The 22,487-nt window shown below is 57.7% G+C and overlaps 1 protein-coding gene across 2 annotated transcripts in view; it reads left to right on the top strand.

The window, feature by feature from the left end:
* The window catches only part of AGAP3 (ArfGAP with GTPase domain, ankyrin repeat and PH domain 3), a 112,915-nt gene extending 90,760 nt beyond the window's left edge, over positions 1-22,155 (top strand). For both annotated transcript variants that reach the window (XM_088054141.1, XM_014260690.2), the window contains exons 12-18: positions 1,995-2,168; positions 7,372-7,533; positions 18,037-18,191; positions 18,643-18,733; positions 19,087-19,309; positions 20,357-20,612; positions 20,881-22,155. In XM_088054141.1, coding sequence (XP_087910267.1) covers positions 1,995-2,168; positions 7,372-7,533; positions 18,037-18,191; positions 18,643-18,733; positions 19,087-19,309; positions 20,357-20,612; positions 20,881-21,105 — 1,286 coding nt within the window. In that variant the 3' untranslated portion in view covers positions 21,106-22,155. The remainder of the gene's footprint in view (positions 1-1,994; positions 2,169-7,371; positions 7,534-18,036; positions 18,192-18,642; positions 18,734-19,086; positions 19,310-20,356; positions 20,613-20,880) is intronic.
* The last annotated feature ends 332 nt before the right edge of the window (positions 22,156-22,487 follow it).

The raw sequence follows: 22,487 nt of genomic DNA, 5'->3' as shown, positions 1-22,487 counted from the left end.
GTGGCGCTGAGCAAGGGGAGGAGGGGGAACATGCAGCAGCCAGGCTGGAGGCAGGCAATGTGGCTCTGCAAGAAAGGTCCTGGCAGCTTGGGGTCAGGGTTATGGGAGCACAGGGTGCAGGGCATCAGGGTCTGGCAGTTTAGGGTACAGGGTCCTGGCAGCTCAGGGTGCAGGACTCCGTGTCCCAGCAAGCTCTCCATTGGCACTGCTGGCAGGCAGGATCTGCAGGCAAGGCTCGCAGGGGATCCCTGCACAATTCTGCAGGGAAAGGGCATTTTGGTCCAGGATGAGGACGGGGAAGAGGAGCGTGGGAGGTGCCTGCCAAGCTGGTGATGAAGGAGTACTGCTGCTGCTGCTGCTGCTAAGGACAGTAGTGGTGGTGGGGATGGTGGGTGGCAGGCATGCCTGATGCAGGGCTGGTGGCCACATCACCCCTACTTTCAGCACTTGCCTTTAGTGGGGGGGTATTTGGCCTCTTGAGCTGTCCTGTAAGGCACTCATTAGCCCTGGCTGCGCTTGGGCACATCTGAATAGCATCCCTTGGGTTTTCATGGAAACAGCAGGGACAGAAACATGTATTTATGTACAATCTCTGGAGCTTCTTATGGGATTTTGTGGGGCTCTGCTCTTTGTAGAGGGTGGCGCAGTGCAGGGATAGGTTGCCCAGGGAGGCTATGCCATCCCCCTTCTTAGAGATGCTCTAAACTCATAAGAAACGGTCCAGGGCCACTGGCTCTGGGGGGACCAGCTTGAACTGGGCTGTACAGGATGAAGCCAGAGCTCCTTTCTACCTCAGCCATCCTGGGGTCCATGAGGGCCAAGTGAATCTGGTTTCACACAGGAAGACAGGTGAGCTGTGCTGGGTGTAGCAGCTCCCACTGAGGACCTGCTTCTACAGGAGTTCATTTGCTTCCATGGAAGGCTCCCACTGGTACCAGTCCCATCGGAGCAGTGTTTGGTTCCTCGCAGCCCAGCTTCATCATGACTGCAGGGCTGGAGCTGTGGATGTGCAGCATCTGGAGCTGTTGTTCTGTGGCCCTGCCCTGGGCCATGGCCAGGTGGGCTGCAGTGGGAGTCCCAGCTCAGTGTCTGTGCCTCCAGGCAGGGAAGGAGGAGATGTAGCTTTGGAGTAGGGACCCACCTTCTCTCACCCCTGAGCTCCCAGAATACTTGCTCTGCAGTGGCTGGAGCAGAATGGCCTGAGGGGAGCATGGGACAGGGCTGGTGGTGGGCAGGTGCAGTGGGATCCCTTGGGCCAGTGTCCTTCTCTGTGGCAGATTGCCTGCAGACTGAACGGGAGGGTGTGTGCTCCCTGTCATTGTTTGCTATTCTGGACATTTTGGGTATTCCTATAATCCTGAAACACTTGACCCATTTTGCATCACTGCATGATCTTGTCCTCTCTGACAGCCTCTAGTCCCAAAAGCACTCCTCTCTTGAGGGTTCAGGTTCTTGGGCTCAGCCGCAGTAGTTTTGAGCTAGTGGGAAAAGGACCTTCCACCTGCCATCCCCACCTTACAGACATCTGTTCCCCTGCTTGTTTCTTTGACACTGTCCATGTGATTTCAGGCTCTCTCCCAGTGCCCCCAGCATGGCTGGAGTTCCTGCCAGGGACACACAATAAAGTGAAGATGAGAGATGAAAGTGGGTGTGCTGGTTGTGGGATGGGTTTGGGTTTGCCCAGGTGCCGAAGGCTGTAGTGAAAATCATGACTGAACTCCAGCTGCGGGGAAGCTGTGTGCCGGAATCCCCAGCTGTGCATCCTGGGGTGCTACTCTGCAACCCTCTAAGCAGCAGGTCCCTCTGGCAAGTGGGGCGTCCGGGGCTCTTCTGTCAGCACCTTTGGGGTGATACACAAGCACCCTTTGGAAGAGGAGAGCCAGAGAGAGCCTGTCCTCATGTGGAGCCACCCAAAAAGTGTGACATCAAGTACAGGACAGCTTTGCCTTCTCCCACAGTGCTTCCAGGCAGTGCTTCATTCGTCTCTCTTGCAGGTGCTCCCCACTCGACCAGCAGCACCTCCCTGCACTCCGAGCGCTCCATCAGTGGCATCAACCTTGTGGGCTTCAGCTCCAAGCCAGACGGGATGCACCAGCGTTCCTACTCTGTCTCCAGTGCAGACCAGTGGAACGAGGCTGTGGCCATCCCTGGCAGCTGCCCCAACCCCGGTGAGTAGCACTTCTGGCCCTTCTCCCCTCAGCTGCACCGGGTACGGGAACTCATTTCGGCAGTGGGGCAGTTCTGAGCTCTTCCCCGTGGCTGTGAGCCCAGAGTTTGCTCATGAGTGTCAGACACAGCCTCTGGGCCTCCTTGTGGCTGTCCCCCTTAGTGAGGGTCAGCTGGCAGTGTCCCAGCCAGAGAAGAAGCTGTCCTGCAAGGCATTGGGAAGCTCCAGCCAAGGGGTACTGCTCTGCAGCAGGATGCCTCCAAGCCCTCTGCTCTGACTTTGCTCTGAGCTCTCTGTACTGGGGTACCACTGCTTTCCCCCAACACTGCACCTTGTTGGCACCCCCGTCCCCCAGATTTCGGGGCAGTTGAAGGAATAGAAGTGATTCCTGTCTCTGGAGCACACACTGAGCGCGGCCCGCCCCCTCCCCCCACGCTCACTCACTCTCAGTGATGTTTCAGGACAGTTGAGTGAATTAAAATAATTCATACATTTCCCAACGTAGCCACTTTGCCGAATTGGAAAATAAATGCTTTTGTGCTGCATTCATCACTCCTTCGTTCCTGGCTCTGCCGCCGCACTAAAAAAGCAGTTAAATGCACATCAAGAGTGGAGGAGCCATTTCCATGCCTGCTCGCCCCTTGTAGTTCTCATTAGCGCGGCAGCCGCCCCCCCGCCCGCTCCCAGGGGCTTTCGCAGTTTAAAGGAGCCTCTTTATGATCATTACCGGAGTCCGACTGTGCGGGCGCCATTTGCAGCTGAGGAGGCTCCTCATTTGTAACTGTGAAAAACTATCAATTTCAGCGCGCCTGATGCAGCGGCTCCATCATTGGCCCCATCAGCTCCCTGCTGGAAGCGAATTAATCAGACTGTTACTGCTGATGGGGCAGCGCGGGCGAGGGGAGCGGAAGGGCGCAGCGCTGAGCGGGGATGTGCCGGCAGCCCCCTCGTCTTGGACACGGGGGCAGCAGGGCAGCCATGCCGGGGGAGCAGAGTGCCAGGGGGAGCAGAGTGCCAGGGGGAGCAGAGTTACAGGGGGAGCACAGGGCTGAGGGGAACACAGGGCTGAGGGGAGCACAGTGCTGAGGGGAGCACAGCTACAGGGGGAGCACAGTGCTGAGGGGAGCACAGTGCTGAGGGGAGCACAGTGCTGAGGGGAGCACAGGGCTGAGGGGAGCACAGTGCTGAGGGGAGCACAGGGCTGAGGGGAGCACAGGGCTGAGGGAGCACAGTGCTGAGGGGAGCACAGCTACAGGGGGAGCACAGTGCTGAGGGGAGCACAGTGCTGAGGGGAGCACAGCTACAGGGGGAGCACAGTGCTGAGGGGAGCACAGTGCTGAGGGGAGCACAGTGCTGAGGGGAGCACAGGGCTGAGGGGAGCACAGGGCTGAGGGAGCACAGTGCTGAGGGGAGCAGAGTTACAGGGGGAGCACAGTGCTGAGAGGAGCACAGGGCTGAGGGGAGCACAGTGCTGAGGGAGCACAGTGCTGAGGGGAGCACAGTGCTGAGGGAGCACAGGGCTGAGGGAGCACAGGGCTGAGGGAGCACAGGGCTGAGGGGAGCACAGCTACAGGGGGAGCACAGCTACAGGGGGAGCACAGGGCTGAGGGGAGCACAGCTACAGGGGGAGCACAGCTACAGGGGGAGCACAGTGCTGAGGGAGCACAGGGCTGAGGGGAGCACAGCTACAGGGGGAGCACAGGGCTGAGGGGAGCACAGCTACAGGGGGAGCACAGTGCTGAGGGGAGCACAGTGCTGAGGGAGCACAGTGCTGAGGGAGCACAGTGCTGAGGGAGCACAGGGCTGAGGGGAGCACAGTGCTGAGGGAGCACAATGCTGAGGGGACGGGACATGGGAGTGTCTGCCTGTCTCCGGGCCAGGAGAGGGTCCCACCTGGCCTGGCCCCCAGGAGCCATGAGCGCAGGCAGCGGGACCTCCGAGCCCCATCTGCACAAGCAGCATGTCTGATGCCCTCGCGCAGCACTGCCTTGGCACATGCCTTGGCACAGATCGGTTTTGTGACGTGAGCCCTCTGGAGAGCGGCTCCTTGCCCCAGTTCCCTCCTGCCCCAGGAGTTGTCATGGCAGGTCTCATCCTTCCTCCCAGCTGCTCCTCTGCGGAGCCGGGGGCTGGTGCGGCCGTGCTGTGCCCTGCTCTTCCCTGGGTGGCACAGGAGAGCAAGCCAGCCCATGCCCCCACCCCTCTGCTCCCTGTCCTTCTGACCCTTGTCCATCTGCCCCCATCCTTCTGCTTCCTGTCCTGTTCTTGTCCATGGAGGAGCTGTCCATGCTCACAGCACCTGGACCAATCTCCCTCCTCTATGCACAGTAACTGAAGACTCAAATGAGAGCTGATCTGCACGATCTGTTGTAGCAGAAAAGGAATAACGTTCTTGAACTAAAAGTGGGTGGGTTTAGACTAGATATAAGGAAGAGGTGTTTTATAAGGAAAGGATGGTGAAAATCAACAGGGTTCCCAGAGAAGCTGTGGTGGTCCCATCCCTGGAAGTGTTCAAGGCCAGGCTGGACAGGGCTTGGAGCAGCCTGGGACAGTGGACGGTGTCCCTGCCCATGGCAGGGGGTGGCACTTCGTGACTTTGGTCCCTTCCAACCCAAACCATTCTGTGATTCTATGCTGCTGCTCCTGCCAGTGACGTGGTGAGATGTCATCTCAGTGCTCACTGTTGTCCTGCATGGTGGCTATTCACCTACTCTCAGGTCCCACCACACTGTGCTGGACCCCAAGCCCTGCATTCCAGGCAGTTCCCAGCACTGCATCCCTGCTCTGTGTCCCCCACAGCTGACAGAAGTGGATTCTCAGTGTCATGAAAGAGGAGGCCTTTGTTGGGTGGGCAGCGCTTTCCACACGGCAGCATGTGCTGAACTAAGCAGCACAACCACCCCTCCATCAAGGAGCTGAGCTGAGTGAGGCTGTCCTGCAGCACCCCTGAGCCCCAGCTCTGCCAGTGTCCAGGCTCTGCTGTGTTTCCAGTTCTGCATGGCAGGGCAGGTGAGGAATTTTCCTGTGCTCAGAGCTGATTCTGGGCATGTAGCAAGGCTGTAAGCTGCCATCCCAGCTCCTGGGGACAGAATGTCTGCTCTGGCTGTGCCCTGGAGAGTACATGGAAGAGCCATGGGATGGGGCCATACAGTCATATAAACATGTTCCAGCACATTCTATATCTGTCCCTTATGCAGGAGCTCTGCAGTTCACCTGTGGGGTCCCAGGGTCCTCCACTAAGGTTTACTGGTTTGGAGGTCCCAGGTGTGCCTGTGGAAGGTTCCGTTGGAGAGATGGGGCTCTGGAAGTCCTTGGGTGGGTCAGAGGCCTTCAGATGTCCTACTGGGGAAGGAGAGTGAGCAATGCCTGTTCTAGCAGAGGGAGTGTGTTGCATATGGTGCCCCCACCCCACTGCAATCCTGCCCCCATCCTACAGGGGCCCCAGCTCTGGCGTTGGCTGCTGGGCAGTAAGAGCAGGGACGTGGGTGAAAGGAGCTGCCAGGCTCACGGCAGGAAGAGTGCAGAAATGTGTGGCCCCTCTCACTGAGCCTGGAGTGGGTCAGGGTGCCAGAGGTGTGGGATTTGGCCCAGGGAGCATCCTGGTGAGCAGGTGGGCAGCAGAGGGAGGATGGAGGCACCACATGTAACTACTGACGAGAAAGTTCAGGTCCCCTGTGACATATGGCTGGGAGCTGAAGGTGCTTCACACCTGCTCTAAGCACAGTCCTGTAGCAGGATCAGTAATTTACATGTAGAAAACTGGAGTCTGATTTTATTAGATTTATCTCTCTTAATTGTCAAGGGTGAGCTATTTCCCCATGGATAAATAGCAGCAGAAACACCCTACTGGTGTGTGCCAGTGCAGGAGAAACCAGAGCTGGGAGAGCTCCAATGCTGCAACCTCTTTCAGCTGTGTGAGGGGGACACCAGCTGCACCTCAGTCCTTGCCTGGGGCCGGTCCTGGCCTGTGTCCCTCTGTGCCTCCACCCCCTGTTGGTGTTTGTTGAGACAGATTAAGCCCCAAAATCCAGTCTGACCAAACCAGGGTGAACCAGGGGAGCAGAGGATGGGCTGGGTGGTAGAAAGGCTTGGCAGGTCCCTGCCATCCCACTGCTGGAGCTGCTGCCCTTGTGCAATGCAGTGATTCCTTTTTTAACTCCAGGTGCCACAGAACATGGAAATGGGAAGTCAGGACTTGATGGAGACACTGGACTGTGGCAGAGAGGATGGCAGGCTGCCTGGGGCAGAGGTCCTGGGCATGGAGCTGCCATCTATGCCCTGGGGGTGGGTGGACACTGGAGAGGCAGGAGTGGATTTAGGAGAGGGTTAACAGTGCAGCGAGGGCTCCTGCGCCTCGTTGCCTTCCCCGGAGTCTGCATTTTTATGCTGATTGGAAGCCTGCGCTGTGTGTGCTGCTGAAATTGAATGTCAGGCTTTTGATTTTGTTGCTGGTCTCTAATGAAATTTGACATTTAATGGTGAGTGCAGCGGCAGCGTGTGTGTGTGTGATCGGAGCTTGATTAGCGCACTCTAATTGACAGTAATTAGGCAGCTCCCTGATTGTTTCTAATTCTGCTATTAATTGTAAGGAACAGTATGATTGAGGATAAATTTGGTGCGTTGCTGCTGGGGATGCAGCTTCTTCAGCTCCGTATCGGAAGCCTATTGAGCCCATCATGCTCGGGTTCCTGAGTGTGGCAACCCCAGTCACCTCGTCTGGCAGAGCAGTGCTGGGAGGGCAACGCTTCTGCAGAGGCTCTGCAGATCCTGGGGGCTGGATCTGCCCCTGGGAGGCCAAGATCACCTTCTGGGCCTGTCCCTCCCCAAGGCGCTTGTCCAGCCCTGTGAGGACGCTGCCCTGTGAGGGAACTGCTTCCCTGGGAACATGCGTTTGGGGGTGGGATATCGGGCTGCTCCAGAGGTGCTGCTGCGTGGGTGCCGGCGCTGTCCCTGTGTGATCACTCTGCGTGGATCCCGATGGGGAGCGGATCCAGCCTGGCTGCCCGAGGAGCTGCCAGCCCTGAGCTAGAGTGGGTGTGGGAGTGGCCCTGTGCCACAGAGCTGGGCAGGTCCTGCCCTGTCTCATGGAGTTGCTTGGGTCGAGCCAGCCAGGTACTGGAGCTGGCTCCAGAACTCTTCAGTGTCTCTGGAAAGAGGAGACTGTCTGTCCCACTGTACATGACTTGCTTGATTTTTGTCCCCAGCTAACGGTACTGCCGACTCACTCAGCTCCAGCCCAAACATTTCCAGTGCTGCCAGCCCAAAGCTGGAACCGCCTCCGTCACCACATGCCAACAGGAAAAAGCATCGCAGGAAAAAGAGCACAGGGACAACTCGGCTTGATGGCCCCAGCACGGCAGCAGAAGGTAGGAAGGGTCTGCGAGGGGCAGCTCTGCTGGCTCAGTGTTCAGAGTGCCAGGCAGCCAAGCATCCTGTGGAGCTCTCTGAGTGCCTGGGGCTTGCAGTACTTCCTTCTCATGCGGGGCTCAGTGGTGACTTGGGGCTCAGAGCACTCCTTGTCCAAGTAGCTTGGGCTGAGGAAAAAGCAGCCAGCTTCTCTGATCTGCCTCTCCCTCCATTTCCCACATGCTGTGCAGAACCACCATCATGCCTGTGTGTGCACAGTCAGTCACTGGTAATTAAAATTGTTAACTCTAGTAGCAGACCTGAAAGTGCACCCTATGGTTAAGGTGTGCTCTCAGACACTTTCCACTGCAAGGACCTATTTCAATTGACTTGTAAATTGGCCAAACTTCCATAGTTTAAAACACCTCTGCTGGGCACCTGCCTCAAGACAAGAGTCCTTTGGAAAAGCTTGTCTTCTTCAGGGGACCAGCTGAAGGCTGGTGTGTTGCTTTCTCAATGCTCAGAGTACTGATAGATTTGTGTTGAGAAATTCTGGTGTCTGTGGTTGCTGAAGAGGGACCCAAAACTTGACAGGGAGGCTGCAAGGCATGGGGAAGCATTTTGCTGGGAAAAGACACCAAATTTGTCCAGGCAGAGATGAGCCTGGCAGCCATGTTCTGCAAACCAGCATCTGTGGTTAACCACTGGAAAAAGTGAGATATGACTTTACTCTTGGTCATCCTGTCCCACAGCGCTCAATAACTTACTCAAAGTAAAGATGTAATTCAGAGGGGAGCAGGGTTCAGTATGAGTGTTTGAAGCTAACAGTTGCTGCAAAACAAACCAGGAAATATTAGTCTGTACCTGAAGGTGCTGCAGCTGTCCTGGCATCTTGCTCCAAATCTCATCTCTGCCTGCAGTCCAGCAGCCCAGGTGTCCCATAGCAGAACAGCTCAAGTTCTTTTTCTTGGAATCATTGCTTTGATGATGTGCAGCTCTGTTGCTCCTCTTTTGCTGTTGTAGTTGTCTGCATCTGAAATGCACCAAGTCTAAGACAGGCTTCACCTCTGCAGTGGCTGAGGCACCTTGAGCATCATTTGAGTCTGTCAAACTGGTGTCCCTTGGATAGCAAGAAGCGTTGCCTGTAGTTGCACTTTGTTCTTAGCTCTGTGTGTATGTTGCCTCCTCAGACCCATTGTTGCCTTTCCCAAATTGGTTTGCAGTTCTCAGCCCAGTGCTTGGCCAAAGGAGAGGCTCATTCTTTGTGTGAATAGTGGGATAGTGAAGGAGGGGATGATTTTGCACCCCCACACTTAAGACTGAGAAAGCACATGCTGGAGTAGTATGTCCTATCCTGTAAATAAAATGCTAAGAAAGAGTTATAGAGGAGGTCCCAAAGCTGACCTCTGATCCCAAAGCTGATTGGGTTTATGATGTGGACATGAGAGCTCTCATCTGACCACAACAAAGACCAAGAAGCACAGGACTGATGTGTCAGCGCTTGCAGGGGAGGTCTGGGTCCTGCGGCTGCTCAGCGCAGCTGACGGAATGTGAGAGGTGCAGATGCTGGGACCTCACGTTACACAGAATGTAATGCAATTTCCTATTGGAAAAGGTAATTGAATGTGGGAACACTTTTATGAAGCAGTAACACAGACTAACCACTGCTTGAAGTCTTAAAATTTGATTAGTTCCTTTTCAACAACACGTGTGTGCTTGGCAGAATTCCCAGCCCTTTGCTCCCAGATGCACAGGCTAGAGGACTGTCACCCCTCTCCTTGTGTGCCCAGGCCAGGAGTCTTTGAACAATCCCAGTTTTTCCATCATTTCATAGGGATGTTTTTTCAGACACACACTCACTATTTCTGTCCTTCCTGGTTTGGCAGCATCCCTGGAAGTGGAGTGATGGGGGTGGAGACATGTGGCGAGCATGAGGGCATCAGAGCATTTTTGTTGTTTCCTGCACTGGTCCTTGGCTGTGGTGGTGAGCTGGGCGGAGGTCTGTCTTACCTAAAGTACAGGCCCTGTCTCAGGTTGATATGGTTAATTTAATGCCCTAGCAGGTGTTCCAGCAATGTAACCTTTTTCTACAACGTGCATTCCTTGGCGTTTATCAACACAGAACTTCATTTGCCAGCGAAGTTACCAAACTTCATCTGTCGCTGCACAGCCCTTGCAGATTGTGGATCCTCCGGCTGCCAGCGCCTCTGGCACCGGTACCGGGAGCAGGAGGAATCCCCGCTCTGAGAGCTGCTGGTGCCAAAGTGCATGGCAGCAGGTGGCTGAGCTCCGGGGTTGCAGAGGGAAGGAGCGGTGCAAGCACCATGGGAGGGGTGAGGAGAGCACGGCACAGCAGAAGGGGCATCTGTAACCCGCAGGCACACAGGCAGCCCATCCTCCCTGTCTCCAGCGTGAATGCAGACTTTCCAAGCCCTTGTGTCCTTCTCCAGTGGGTGACTGGGTGCAACATCTGCTAGCTCAGTGCTGCAGTTGGGCAGAGTTGACGGAACCAGCTGCTCCCTGCCCTGTGCTGGGGCACAGGGGTGCTGTGGGCTGCTGCATTGTGAGTTTCTGGGTTTTGGTCAGGTATTGACAAACTGAACTTGCATTTATGTTTTGAAATAATCTCGAAATATTGGAAATTTGATCCAATTGCAAAATTGGAGTCCCAGAGGCTGGGTCAGTTCTGTCGCGCTCCCAACTTGCCCTGCATCAACAGGACCTGCTGTTGTGGGCAGCGTCTGTGCCAGTAGAACCGTGCTTGGAGTCCATGGGAGCAGCCACTGTTGCTGCACTTGGAGCTTCCCAGCTTGGTTTTAGCCAGTTGCAGCATCAATGAGCTGTGTGCTCCATTTTGGTGTGAGGGAGACATCCTGGTCAAGAGAGGACTGTGTGCATCCCTGTGCTCAGTATGAATTATGGAGCTGGGTCACACATCCTTTTCATTCCCTGCCTGCCACATGTCTGCTGCATGGCTCCTGCCCCTGGTGCCTTTGTGAGTGACTTGGTTGGTCTCCTGCTCTGAGCTCCAGGACTGCTGCAAGAACTGACTCGGCTCTGGACACTGTGGCAGCTCGTTGCCAGGACCAGCAGGCCAGGGCAGAGGCAGAAGAGCAGGTGACTCTGGGGCTGGTGCTTGGGTGGCCACCTGTGATGGGTTGCTGTCCTGCATGACTGGCAGGAGACTGGCAACAAGTACAAGGAGGTGCTGAGCCTCTGCTTGAGGTCCCATCCCAATGTCTGCATGGTCCAACCGTGAACCCTGGGCTGAACATTGCCCCACACCATGGGCACAGCCGATGGTTTGTGCCATGGACTGGTGTCCATAAGTACAACTGATACACCCTTGAATTTTTTCTGGCTGCTTTTGAACAGTTAGGGCGTTTTTTTTCAGAGCAGGCAATTCAAGTTTTCTGCTTCCACATAGTCAACGCAGTGAAAGTGTGGAATTGCTGCACCAGGAGCAGGGCTGCTGGGCCCTGTGGCAGAGCTGCCATCCATTGTGGCCAAGCTGCTGTTCCCCTGTGGTGCTCATCCCTCTGCGGAGGGTTCACTGTTGTGGCAGGAACATGGGGACAGCCCAGTGTGGAGCCGTGGTTTCCATTAGCTCACATCAGTGTGGCTGTGCTGGTGCAGGGAGTACTGTGGAGGGACACCACCCCAGAACTTCCCACCCACCAGGAGCTGCATGGGGCCAGGCAGGGTATCAGGGTCAGCCTCTGTCACAGCATCCCTACGGGCAGGAGCAGCCTGGGGGTATGTGAGGGACAGGTTTGTGCTGTGCTCAGGCTGCCTGCACCTGCCTGCACCCACCCCACGCCCGTGAGCTAGGCACGAGCAGCTCAGGTTAGCATCCTGGGAAAGTTGGTGAGGTCTGGGGATAAATTGCCATCAGTTTATCTCATTTAGGAGGTAATCAGAGCCAGGGACGTGCAGAGCAATTGAATCTTAGTTGTTCTGAAGTATCATAAATCAAACGAGCTGTTGCTTTTTTACATGGGCTCATGTTAAAGAGAGCTCCGTGTCAGGCTGCCAGGGAGCATCCACAAACTATGGCAGGCGTGGGATTGGGCTGCCGGAGATGTCACCAAGCTGGGGAGTGCAGCTCAGGCTGTCAGGGAGCACCCACAGGCTGGTAAACGCGTGTCAGGCTGTCAGGGGACAAAGATGCTCATCCCCATGGTGTAGGTGCAGTGTCATCCTGCAAGGACCATCAGGAAAGTCTGCTCTCATCAGAGCCTAGCAAAGCTCTGTGGCCAGGAGTGCCCTGTCCTGCCATGGAGCAGCCTCCAGCCCCCCTGCAGCCACACTCCTCTTTGCCTGGACCCTCGGCCCCTGTTGAGGCTGCCAGGAGGGCCAAGGAGCCACCAGACACAGCTGAGGGCAGCAGCACCTTTGCGACGCTCCCTGCTCCAGTCTCCCCATGGCTGCCAGAGCTCCGGGGATAATGAACTTCTCATGTGCTTAAAGAGTGATGCAGGGTGCATGGCGAGAAGCTGACAGCCCCTTAATGTGCTTCTCAGTGGCGGCCAAACGACGCGGTTTTGTCTTTGTTTTTTAGTTTTAAAACCCACAGGAAATTGATGGCCAGTAAAGAGTTGTGTTGGGGCGATGTGCGTGATTAATGCCAACTGTCAGGGGCTGTCGAGGCCGATCGTGGCAAGCCAGGAGTGTGAGGCTGAGCCGTGCTCACCAGATTGCTGGGGATTCCAGCTGCTATCGCTCAGCTCCCGCCTGCCCCACACAGCTTGTGTCACCCGTGCGCTTCCTTCCACCAAGCCTCTTAATTCAGTGCTAACAAGTCACTCCAGCTCGTTATGGACCCCGGAGCTCCCTGCTCTGTCCTGGCGGGAGGGAGGCAGTATGTGCTGGGCATCTCGCTGGTTCAGCTGGTCTCCTGTCTCCATCAGCTCCCAGCCTCTAGTCTGTGGTTCCTGGGAGACCTTATACAGCTCCGTGTTACCCCTCTGAGAGGGAGGGGTAACGTGTGTGCACCCCTGACCCTGCCACAAGCCTCTGCTCACACCATGAAGCCTGCGCTGTCCGTGCCCTCCCTCCTGTGACCTTCCCTCCCCGATGCCTGCACACAGCCCCTGGCTCTTCTGCCTCCTCCCAGGCTTGCCCCCGCTGCACCCCACATCACATCCTCCCTGCCATGTCCACACAAATGACTCTCTTTGACCTGACCACGACTCCCTTGCACAGCCCTGTGTACCTGTGGTGTCTCTTGGGAGCACCTGCTCCTCCTGACACACCATGTCCTTCCCCACACGCACCCCACCCGTTTGAGACCCCGCTGTACAGCTCGGTGTGCCCATCCACTCTCGAGCCCGGCTGCCGTCCCCCGTGCTGCCGTGCCAGCTCGGCCTGGGGCTCTCTGGGCCCTGGGGGTGCTGGGACAGCAGGCTGGGGGTCTCCACAGCGCTGTTCTGCTGTGCTCTCCTGTCCCTGCGGAGGGGCCTGTCCGTGTCGCACTAATACAGGTTGGGAATATTGGGTTTAATGATCTGCAAAATGAGGAGGTAGCAAGCTGACATTTACGAATGGTGCTGCATCCTTCCCTTCCCAGACGCCTGCTAATTTGTTGATATCCCAAACACCTCATAATGATATGGTACAGTCGCAGCTTGCAAACAAGCATCCTGAGGCCAGGGGCTGCCAGCTCCAGGACCCTCCTCACAGGTTTGGCAGGCAGAGAGGAGAGCTGTGGGCCAGGGTCTCCCTGGATGTCAGACAGAACCTGCCCTGGTTTCTGCCGTGTGCCCCACATGCTGGAGGCATCCCCCCACCTCCTCCCTGTGTGACTACCCACTCCCCAGGGCCTCTGGAGGCAACTTCTACTATGCCAGCAAAAAGTGGGAGAAGGGATGGGAGTGGGAGAAGGTCAGCATGCGGGAGAGGCTGGATGTGACTGGGAGATGTTGAAGAGCAGAGGTGACAGAGGAGATTTCTGCTTCAAGAGTGGGGCTCAGTGCCAGCTCTGCTTCCTGTTTTGCTGATGTTGAGTGGACTCCTGCTCCTCTCTGCCAGACCTGCTGGGATGCAGGGAAGGTGTCCTACACTATCCTGCACCCACTGCTCAGGAAGGAGCCAGCTGGGAAGCTGTCTGGCATGGTAGGCTCTCTGCCTGGTGTGCTGGCATGGAGATGCTCCTGCCACTCCCGCTTCCCATGGGGGAAGAAAGTGCTGCCCTGGGCCTTTGGGCTGGGGTGGGGGAGCCTGTCCAGTGCCCTGTGTAGAGAGGCACTGGACAGTGCCGTGTCCAAGTGCTGGAAACACGGTCCTGCTGCACTTGGAGGGGAGCAGAGGGCCATTGCTCCTCCGAGAGCTGCTTTGTATCCTGATGCTTCTGAGACAGGGGAGCAGCCCTCCATATTGCTGCTTGTGCTCTGAGAGTGCTGCCCCAACCTGTGTGGGGGCACCTTGGGCAGGGCTGTGGCATGGGGCCAGCCTGTCCCGCTGCAGCTCCCCGGGGAACACGCTGCCTGGGTGACCTGCTGCACCCCATGGAGAAGCAGGGTGTCCATGGGAAAGGAGGTGAGTAGTGCTGCTCCACGTCAGGGTCCCCACAGGAGGGTGTCTGGGCTGGGCACCAATGCAGGGTGTAACCAGAGCCCTTTGCAGAGCAGGACCAAGTTCTGCCCCAGCCCTTTGTTAAAGCTGAGGTGTTTTTAGCTGCCTGGTGTACCCCTTCTGCTCAGAGCTTTACTTTCCCCTACTCAGAGCATAGAGAGGGGACTTGGCACGAGCTGTGAAGGCAGCACTCTGTGTCACTGGTGCTCCCCTTCCTTTTCCTCTCTGGCATCCCACAGGTGTCAGTGGGGCACGCTGTTCCACTGTGCACCTCGCCCCAGAGCTGCCTTGAGCAGCACGTGCGAGCTCCCTTGCATCCTGGTGGGCACTTCCTTACCCTCCTGCTGTCCCTTTGGTCTGGCTCCCGGCTGGACACACAGGGTGTCTCTATTCCCTCATTCATGGCAGCCCCGTGGTGCTCTTCTGCTGTCCGGGGGATGCTTCCCCCCGAGGCTGACGTGTTGGCAGAGGGGGGGTGACTGTCCTGGGGCTGCTCATCTCCCTGCGGTCCCTGCCTGTCCCCTAGGCTGCCGGTGGGGTCTGGATGCCATGTGGCCCTGCTGTCCCAGCCATGCCCTCCCTCATCCTGCTCCTGTTCAGAGCCCTTGTTCCTGCCCGGTGTTGGAAGGGGGGTCGTGGGGTTAACACCCATTAGCAGAGCTAGCTCACACCAAACTCTGCTCAGCAACTCTTCACGGAGCTCAGTCTTTAAAACATCATCAAAAAATCATCAGGAGAGAGAGAGGCAGTGCTATCATTTCCACTGCCCACTAATTCTAATGTAGCTGGTGTAATGGGCTCCCACCAGCGCACTGGGGCAGCCGCAGGGCTGGGGGGCCGGGCTCTGCCATCTGGCCCCCGGATAGCTGCTCACTCGGAGGCAGCTGGGAAGGGCTCCCCACTCCTGTAGGAGCGGCTTCCTCTGAGGTCTGAGCCCTGTCAAATCAGAGCTGGCAAGCTCTTGGACTTCTCTGGCCTCTGAGAAGGAGCCTGTGCCCATGTGTGGAGCCGGGGAGGGAGTTCTGCCAGCTCTGCTGCAGCAGAGGTAGTCTGGACCCTTCTGCTTATGTCATCTGCTTGGTGCTACCCCTTCATCCAGCCAGAAATGGCCCTGCCACATTGGAAATCGGTACCTCTCCCCAGAAGAAGCTGAGAATGCCCAGCACTTCCCCTAAAACAACAGCTTGAGTCTGATCCAACTTGTATGGGTGCCCTGAGGAGCTCAGGAACTGGTCCTAGACCATCCCAGAAGGTGGGCCTGCGCAGTGCTCGAAGCTGCTGCAAATCCTTGATTCCCTTCCCAGCTTTGCTGGTCCTCAGATGTGAACCCAGGGGTGTGATCCCGCAGTGCCACGCTCTTCTGTCGTAGTCATGCTATCCTAGGGCCTCCAGAGATCCAGCCCCACAGTGCCATCCTGCACTATGAGGTGGGGAATTTGTCTTAGCACAGCAGAAAAGCTGTGGTCCTTTGATAGCTCTTTCCAAGCTCCGAGAGCAACAGGGCCTTTGTTTGGCATGAAGCTGGAATCCAGAAGGCACAAAGAAGGAAGGGAATGGAGGTCCTGTGTCTTGCAGAGCTGGCACCAGGGCTTTGGTTGGACTGGGACTGCTCCCACGGCTGGGACTGAGCAGCCCTAGAGCTCTGGGATGTCCCTCAGCTGTGATAGTAGGAAAGTATGTCTGAGTTGGGTTGGAGCCACAGAAATTTCTCTCCCAGAAGGAGGGAACCTCCTGCCCTACTGTGAATGTCCTGAGCAGAGTGCTGGGAGCCCTGAGAGATGGAGTGCCCTGCCTCAGCACGGTGCCTCAAGGAGCAGCAGTGACCCCCACACCAGAGCTCCGGGTAGGCAGAGCAGGCATTTTCTTCGCTGGGAAGCGTATAGGTGCAGGAAGGCTGAGACTGGGATTCCTGCCTGCCTGCTTGGTGGGAAGGTGCTGAGCAAACAGGAAACAGGAACAAGGAGGATGGAGCCATGTGAGCCCACAGCAGGAATCCTCACTGTGTCCTGTTGGCCATGATGTGCTTTCTGAGTCCAGGCAGCTGGCTTGGGTTGTGCAACACAGTGGCAGCAGCCACAGGTGGCTCAGACCAAGGCAGGATGAGATTTGAGGAGAACAGGGCTTGTTCTGATGTGTCAGTGTTCCTCAAGAGTGCTGTCTGCAAATGCTCCCTGCAGCACCTGGGCAGCCTCTGCCCCAGGGAGCTGCTGCCCATTCCTTCCTGGCTGGTAGTGCTTGGCCCTAGGCAGCCACCAGTCCTGTGGCTGTGGGGAGGTGGTCCTGGCTCCCCGGCAGTCCGGAGGCTCCCTGCCCATGCCAGGCTCTGGCAGCACTCACAGAGGCTGGTGCCAGCAAGCAAAGGAGGCAATGCCTGTTGGCCTGGCTGTGGGCTGTTTATTCCTCTCCCAGTATTCACAAGCTAGCAGCTGTATATTTTCCAAGAATCTTGTTTTTGAGCTGGGACTTGGTGTCTGTGGGTTCTCTCCTGTGGCTGAGAGCTGGAGGAAAGTGCTGGACAAGTGGAATATCCCAGTTATGCCTGTACATCACAGAGAAAGGAGAGTCCAGCAGGAGAGAGGCAGTTGCAGACATCTTTCCCCAGAGTGGGGGTCCCAGGCTGATTTAGGGTGAAATGAGTAAAATCCTATCTGGAAAGGGCAAGCCAGGACAAGCCCTCGTGCCGGAGTAATTCCATCCTCCCCAGGCTCTGATGGTGTGGAAACCCAGCCTTGTGCTCCCACACCAGTTCAGGAGCACTGGTGATCTCCAGGCCTGGCACTTGTCAGTGCAGGTGCTGAGCACAAGCCTGGGAGGAAGGGCTGTGCAGTCCCATCATGCCCTACAGACCTGGCTTTCCTAAGACCTCCCAAGGCTGCACAGTGTTCTGGGGATGTTCATGGACGCAGCCTGGCTCAGATGGGCCAGGTGACCCCACAGCAGCTGAGGGTGGCCGTGCCCTTGGGGGCCTCTGCAGCCATTCACTGTGGGCTGCAGCAGCTCCTCGGTCCCTGCCTTTCTGCTGCTGCCCTCTGCAGTGAGGGGCTTCTGTGCTGCAGAGAAGTCAGGGAGAGAAGGGGACTCCCCTCAAAGCCCTCCAGACTTCCCTGCTCACCTCCCCACGTCATGCCTGGCCCCACCAGGCTCGAGGCCAGCACAGCTCTGCCTTGATGTGGACCAGAGGCCCCTCGGCCTCCGTGCTGTCTCTGGAGCTGAGCAGTTGACTCCCTGCTTTTAATAGAGAGCTGGGAAGGCACATTATGGAGATGAGGGTGTTATTTGCATAACGCTAATTAGGTAATTACAAATCATTTTGCTATGAGCTGAAGCGTGTGCTGTGACATAACGTTTATTAGTCATTCCATTCAGGCCCCGCTTAGTTAAGTCATTTACTGCACTAACTACTGAAGTTGGCAATAAAAGGTAAATGCTGGTGCTGGGTGTGAGGCTGACACAACACCCCATGAACTGTGCCCGTGGGGGGCTGTGTGAGGCAGAGCCATGCTGGCAGGTGTTAGCAGGGCAGAACACGTTTTAAGGTGAGGAGCTGTGCTGAGCCCCCACACAGACCCCTCTTGCCTGGCTTACTCCGTGTGCAGGGCCTGTTGCTCCAAAGCTGCTCGAGGGCGGGCACTGAGAACTGGTGCAGGGGCTGTCTGCAGGCTCTGGCTCAGTGGAGGAGCTGATTTCAGGGCTCCAGAAGTTGGCAGCTTTCTCTGAGGGTGGGACACAGGGCAGGGAGAGTGGGCACAAGCCACTGGAGCTGTGTGGGGCAGAGGGAGGGAGGACTGGCACCAAGCTCTGATTCTTCTCTGCAGGCATTTGCCTGTCCCAGCCTCCTGGGCTCTGCTGCTGCCTCAGCCCTATGGGGATGGTGGTGGACTGCCAGGATCTGTCCCGTGGCAGATGTCCTCCTTCCCAGCCCCGTGTTATGGCACACCTTTCTCTTCCAGAACCAGATGAGCCATTTGAGTTCATTATCGTGTCACTGACGGGCCAGACATGGCTCTTTGAAGCCTCAACATCAGAGGAGCGGGAGCTCTGGGTGCAGGCCATTGAGAGCCAGATCCTGGCCAGCCTGCAGGGATGTGAGAGCAGCAAAAACAAGGTAGGAGGCCTTGGCCAACTTCTGTTCTATCTTCTCTGGCATCTGCTTTGCCACATTCCTCCATGTCCCACACTTGCCTGTCTGTCCACACTGAATCCTGCTTTGATCCCTCTTCTCCCAGTGAGATTTCAGTCCCATCTCTGGGACTATGCAGTTTCCTCAGGTTTCTTGTCACCTCTTCCCTGCCTGGCCCTGGCCCCACAGAGTACTCTGCATCCCATGTGGGTGGATCCTACATGGTTCATTCCCTCCCTGGATATCTCTGCCCTTTCTCCCCACTTTGGCCCACTGTCCCCTGCTCCTCTGGGACACACCTGGCCACTCCAGACCCTGTTGTCAGAGCCCACATGCTGGCTAGCCTCATGGAGCGGGTGTGGCACTCCAGGAGGGGTGCAGGATGGGGTAGGGTGTCTGGCCTGCAGTGAAGGGGGCTTTGTGGGGTTCTTTCCAGGCTCGGCTGGGCAGCCAGGGCGATGCACAGGCCATGCAGGCCGTCCGTACCGCACGTGGGAACAGCTTCTGCGTGGACTGCGATGCACCGAGTAAGAGATGCTACACTGGGCGGGGGGCTCACCCAGGAGGGGAGGGGGTTCCAGCCACCCCAGCACCCCCTCTCTCAGCCCAGAAAGACCTGCTCTGTGTGTCTGTCCTGTCCTCTCCTGTAGTGGAGCTGCTCCTCGGGGTTGGGGTACAGACCACACTGCCACACTGGCCTGTGACCACTCAGTGGCCAGCCTGAGGTCCTGGCCCCTCCATGTGCACCTCTCCCAGGGACACTGAACTGGGAAGGGGTCTGGTGGGCAGGTGCCTGCAAATACGAGTCTGAACCACAGGAGACGGGCTGGTGAGTCTTGGCAGGTTATTAACTCTCCCCCACTGATCCTGCTGCCCTCAGATCCGGACTGGGCCAGTCTGAACCTGGGTGCTCTCATGTGCATCGAGTGCTCTGGGATCCATCGCAACCTGGGCACCCACCTGTCCCGTGTGCGCTCCCTGGACCTGGATGACTGGCCTAGCGAGCTTCTTATGGTCATGACTGCCATCGGCAACGCACTTGCAAACGCTGTCTGGGAGGGAATGGTGGAGGGGTACCCCAAGCCCACGCCTGAGAGCAGTCGGTAAGGGAGGTGGTGAACCCCAGGGATGCTTCTTGGGAACAATACCAGGAGGGCTGGGGGACACTACAGGGGTTGGGAACAGCCATTGAGGCAGGAAGGATTCCTCAGGATGCTCCAGCGCTGAGGGTCCTGCCTGCCTGCAAGGCTCTGACCACTGTCTCCTGCCACCCTGGTGGGGCAGTGGGGCTCCATGGCAGCCACAGCCGTGCGGTGACTCTGAGAGCTGAGGCTGGCTGCACAGCCGAAGGGGTTAACAGAGATGGCTTGGCAGCGTCGTGCAGGTCTCCAGGGTCTGTCCCTTTCAGGCCCTTTTCTGTCCCTATCGGAGCCACTCTGCTGTCACTCATCCCAACAAGAGCCCATTCTGCAGCTTATCAGCGGCGGAGCGCGGGTCAGGGGTTGGTGGGAGTGAGCATGCTCTGCGCGGGGCATTGATGGCCACCCGCCAGATGCAGATGGATAGAATGGCAGCAGATAGCGGCGGCCGGCGCGCATCGATCCGCCGCCCCGGCGGGACGGACGCGGACACAGCCTTTGTCTGCAGCAGGCGAGACGGCGGCAGCGATAAGGTGCCTCCCGTGGCACTGGGCTGGCGTGTGCAGCACTAACCTTTTCCTGCCACTGGCCGTGGCACACACACAGGCACGGGATAGGGACGGTCTCCGAGCTGCCTCAGCACGGGCACACGGCACCGGGCGAGGGGCTCCAGCACGGAGGTGCGTAGAGACGGGTGTGGGGTCTGGGTGCAGGACGCTGCTGCTGCACAGGCACGGATGTAAGCACACAGTGTCCGTAGGCGGCTGTCAGGAGGTGCAGTGTGAGTCAAGCAGGTGCCAGGCAGGTGTCCAGAGTGGGGCGACGGAACCTCAAGTGGCAGCTGTGGGCACAGGGGCACGGCAGGGGATATGCGGAACATACCTGGGTGTGACAGATGTCCACTGCTCACACGAGTATGGTCACATGGCAGAGCTGATACTCATGTCCTTTTGTGCATGGGGCCCAGGCAAATTGTCTCAACTGTGACAGTGACAATGTCCTGTCTGGCAGGGAGGAGAAGGAGCACTGGATCCGGGCTAAGTATGAGCAGAAGCTCTTTCTGGCCCCACTGCCCCAGTCTGACATCCCCCTGGGGCAGCAGCTGCTGCGGGCCGTGGTGGAGGATGACCTGCGCCTTGTGGTGACGCTTCTGGCCCATGGCACCAAGGAGGAAGTGAACGAGACCTACGGAGATGGAGACGGGCGCACAGCGCTGCATCTCTCTTGCGCAATGGCCAACGTGGTCTTCACACTGCTGCTCATCTGGGTAAGACTGAACCTGCAGCCTCCACTGCAGCCCTTCTGTGCTCTCCAGGTGCTTCCCTACCTCCCTGCTACCCTTTACATCATGCTTCCGTGGGTTCCCCCACGTGCCCACAGGAACTGACCTGCCCACCCTCCCAGCACCCTGTCCCTGCCCACCCTCCCAGCACCCTCTTCCTGCCTTCCCCAGAGCCCCTCTGCTCTGTGCCACTCCCATGTCCCTGGGCACGCTGTTCCCGGCTACGCTGACCAGCTGCTTCTCTCCTGCTCAGTACGGAGTGGATGTGAAGAGCCGGGATGCTCGGGGCCTGACCCCACTGGCCTATGCCCGGCGAGCCGGCAGCCAGGAGTGCATCGACATCTTGCTGCAGCACGGCTGCCCCAGCGACAGCAGCGCCACTCTGACCCCCAGCCTGCCCCGCCGCAACGCCAATGCCAACAACAACGCCTGCACCGCGGCGCCTCTTGAGTTCAGCACCAGCCCCAGCACAGTCTAGCCCTGCACGGGCCCTTTGGTCGCCACAGCTGCCCTCTAGCCCTGCCGGGGACCAGGGCCGCAGGAGTGGCTCTGAGAGCAGCACAGATGGGCCCCCATGGTGTTTGCCTGCACCAGAACCCCCATTCCAGCCAGGAGGAGGCTGGGAGCCAGCATCCTGCTCCTCTGCGCTGGTTCCAGCCACCTCTCGCAGACCCAATGCTGGCAGCTTGTGGAGGAGCTCCTGCATAATCACTGGGGTGGCTCCAGTGCACCCCATTCTCGTGACCGGTACATGGATGGGGAGGCAGTTTCTCCTGCCACCCCCATCTGCAGATAAAGCAGGGGCTGGGGGCAGTTCAGGTGTGTAGCTCTCCCCTGTGCAGCAGTACCAAGGAGGCTGACGGCTGCACCTGCGCCCTCAGACAGGTCTGTTTGGGCACTTTCCTCCTGCTCTCCCTCCATGCTGGCCTCTCCACACCCCCCATTGCAGTGATGAGGTGGGGGGCAGCAGGAGGTGTGTGTTTCTCCATTGCACCCCCATGCTCCTCTGCTTGGGGCCGGTGCAGGAGGAATGCACATGCCGATATTGCTCCCCGTGTGCTGATGCAAGGATGGCATCTCCCCAGCGCAGCCCCTGGACAAAGGCCTCCCCAGCCTCCCTGGTGACTTGGAGGGGGAGGAGGATGGTCACCCCAGGATCCCCAGCTCTGTCTGTCTGTCTGTCTGTAGAGTCACTGTCCTTCCAGGTTAAAGCTCCAAGCCATACACAGTGTCTCCATCAGAGCCTCCCGCTGGCTCCCGCTGCTGCCCAGGTGGGGCTGGTCTCCAGCTGAGCAAGAGGAGGAGAGGAGCATCTCCCTTTGCATTAGGGTCAAGCCTCTAGCTGAATGCTGGAACCTCAAGGCTTTGGACACTGCTATGGAATGTCTCTGTCACTTGTGTATAAAATGTACATTGGAAATATTTATATGGACACTCTGTATATATGGTTTCTTTTCCATGAGTTGCCCTGTGTGTGTTATCTGCAGCCAAGGAGATAAAGGCCAATAAAGCAACCCACCTCCTGCCAGGCCAGAGTCTCAGTGTGCTGCCTTTGGGGCCTCCGATGCAGCCCTGGTTTGCAGCTGGGTCTGGTGACTCTCCTGCCAACACTGACAAACATTCAGCCTCTTCTCCTCCGGCTCGGGCTCTGGTAACAGCAGTCCTGTGCCAAACGAGGCCCTTGGGACACGACAGTGTGCTTAGGTGTGGAGGGGAGATGTGCCGACCCTGGGCGCTGAGGTACAATGCCAGAACGTGGCCCCAGAGGCATGCACAGCTCTGGCAGGATGGGAGATGGGCACAGCAGAGGGTTGTGCTGGAGAGGGGACACGCAGGGCAGGAGTGCTGGGCCAGCTGGCC

The sequence above is a fragment of the Pseudopodoces humilis genome, chromosome 1 (genome assembly GCF_049639895.1).
Source record: "Pseudopodoces humilis isolate 2021_Gansu_Grassland_sample_001 chromosome 1, ASM4963989v1, whole genome shotgun sequence".
Taxonomy (NCBI): Eukaryota; Metazoa; Chordata; class Aves; order Passeriformes; family Paridae; genus Pseudopodoces; species Pseudopodoces humilis.
Note: the sequence above shows the minus strand (reverse complement) of the source record. Positions and strands in the feature narration are given on the sequence as shown.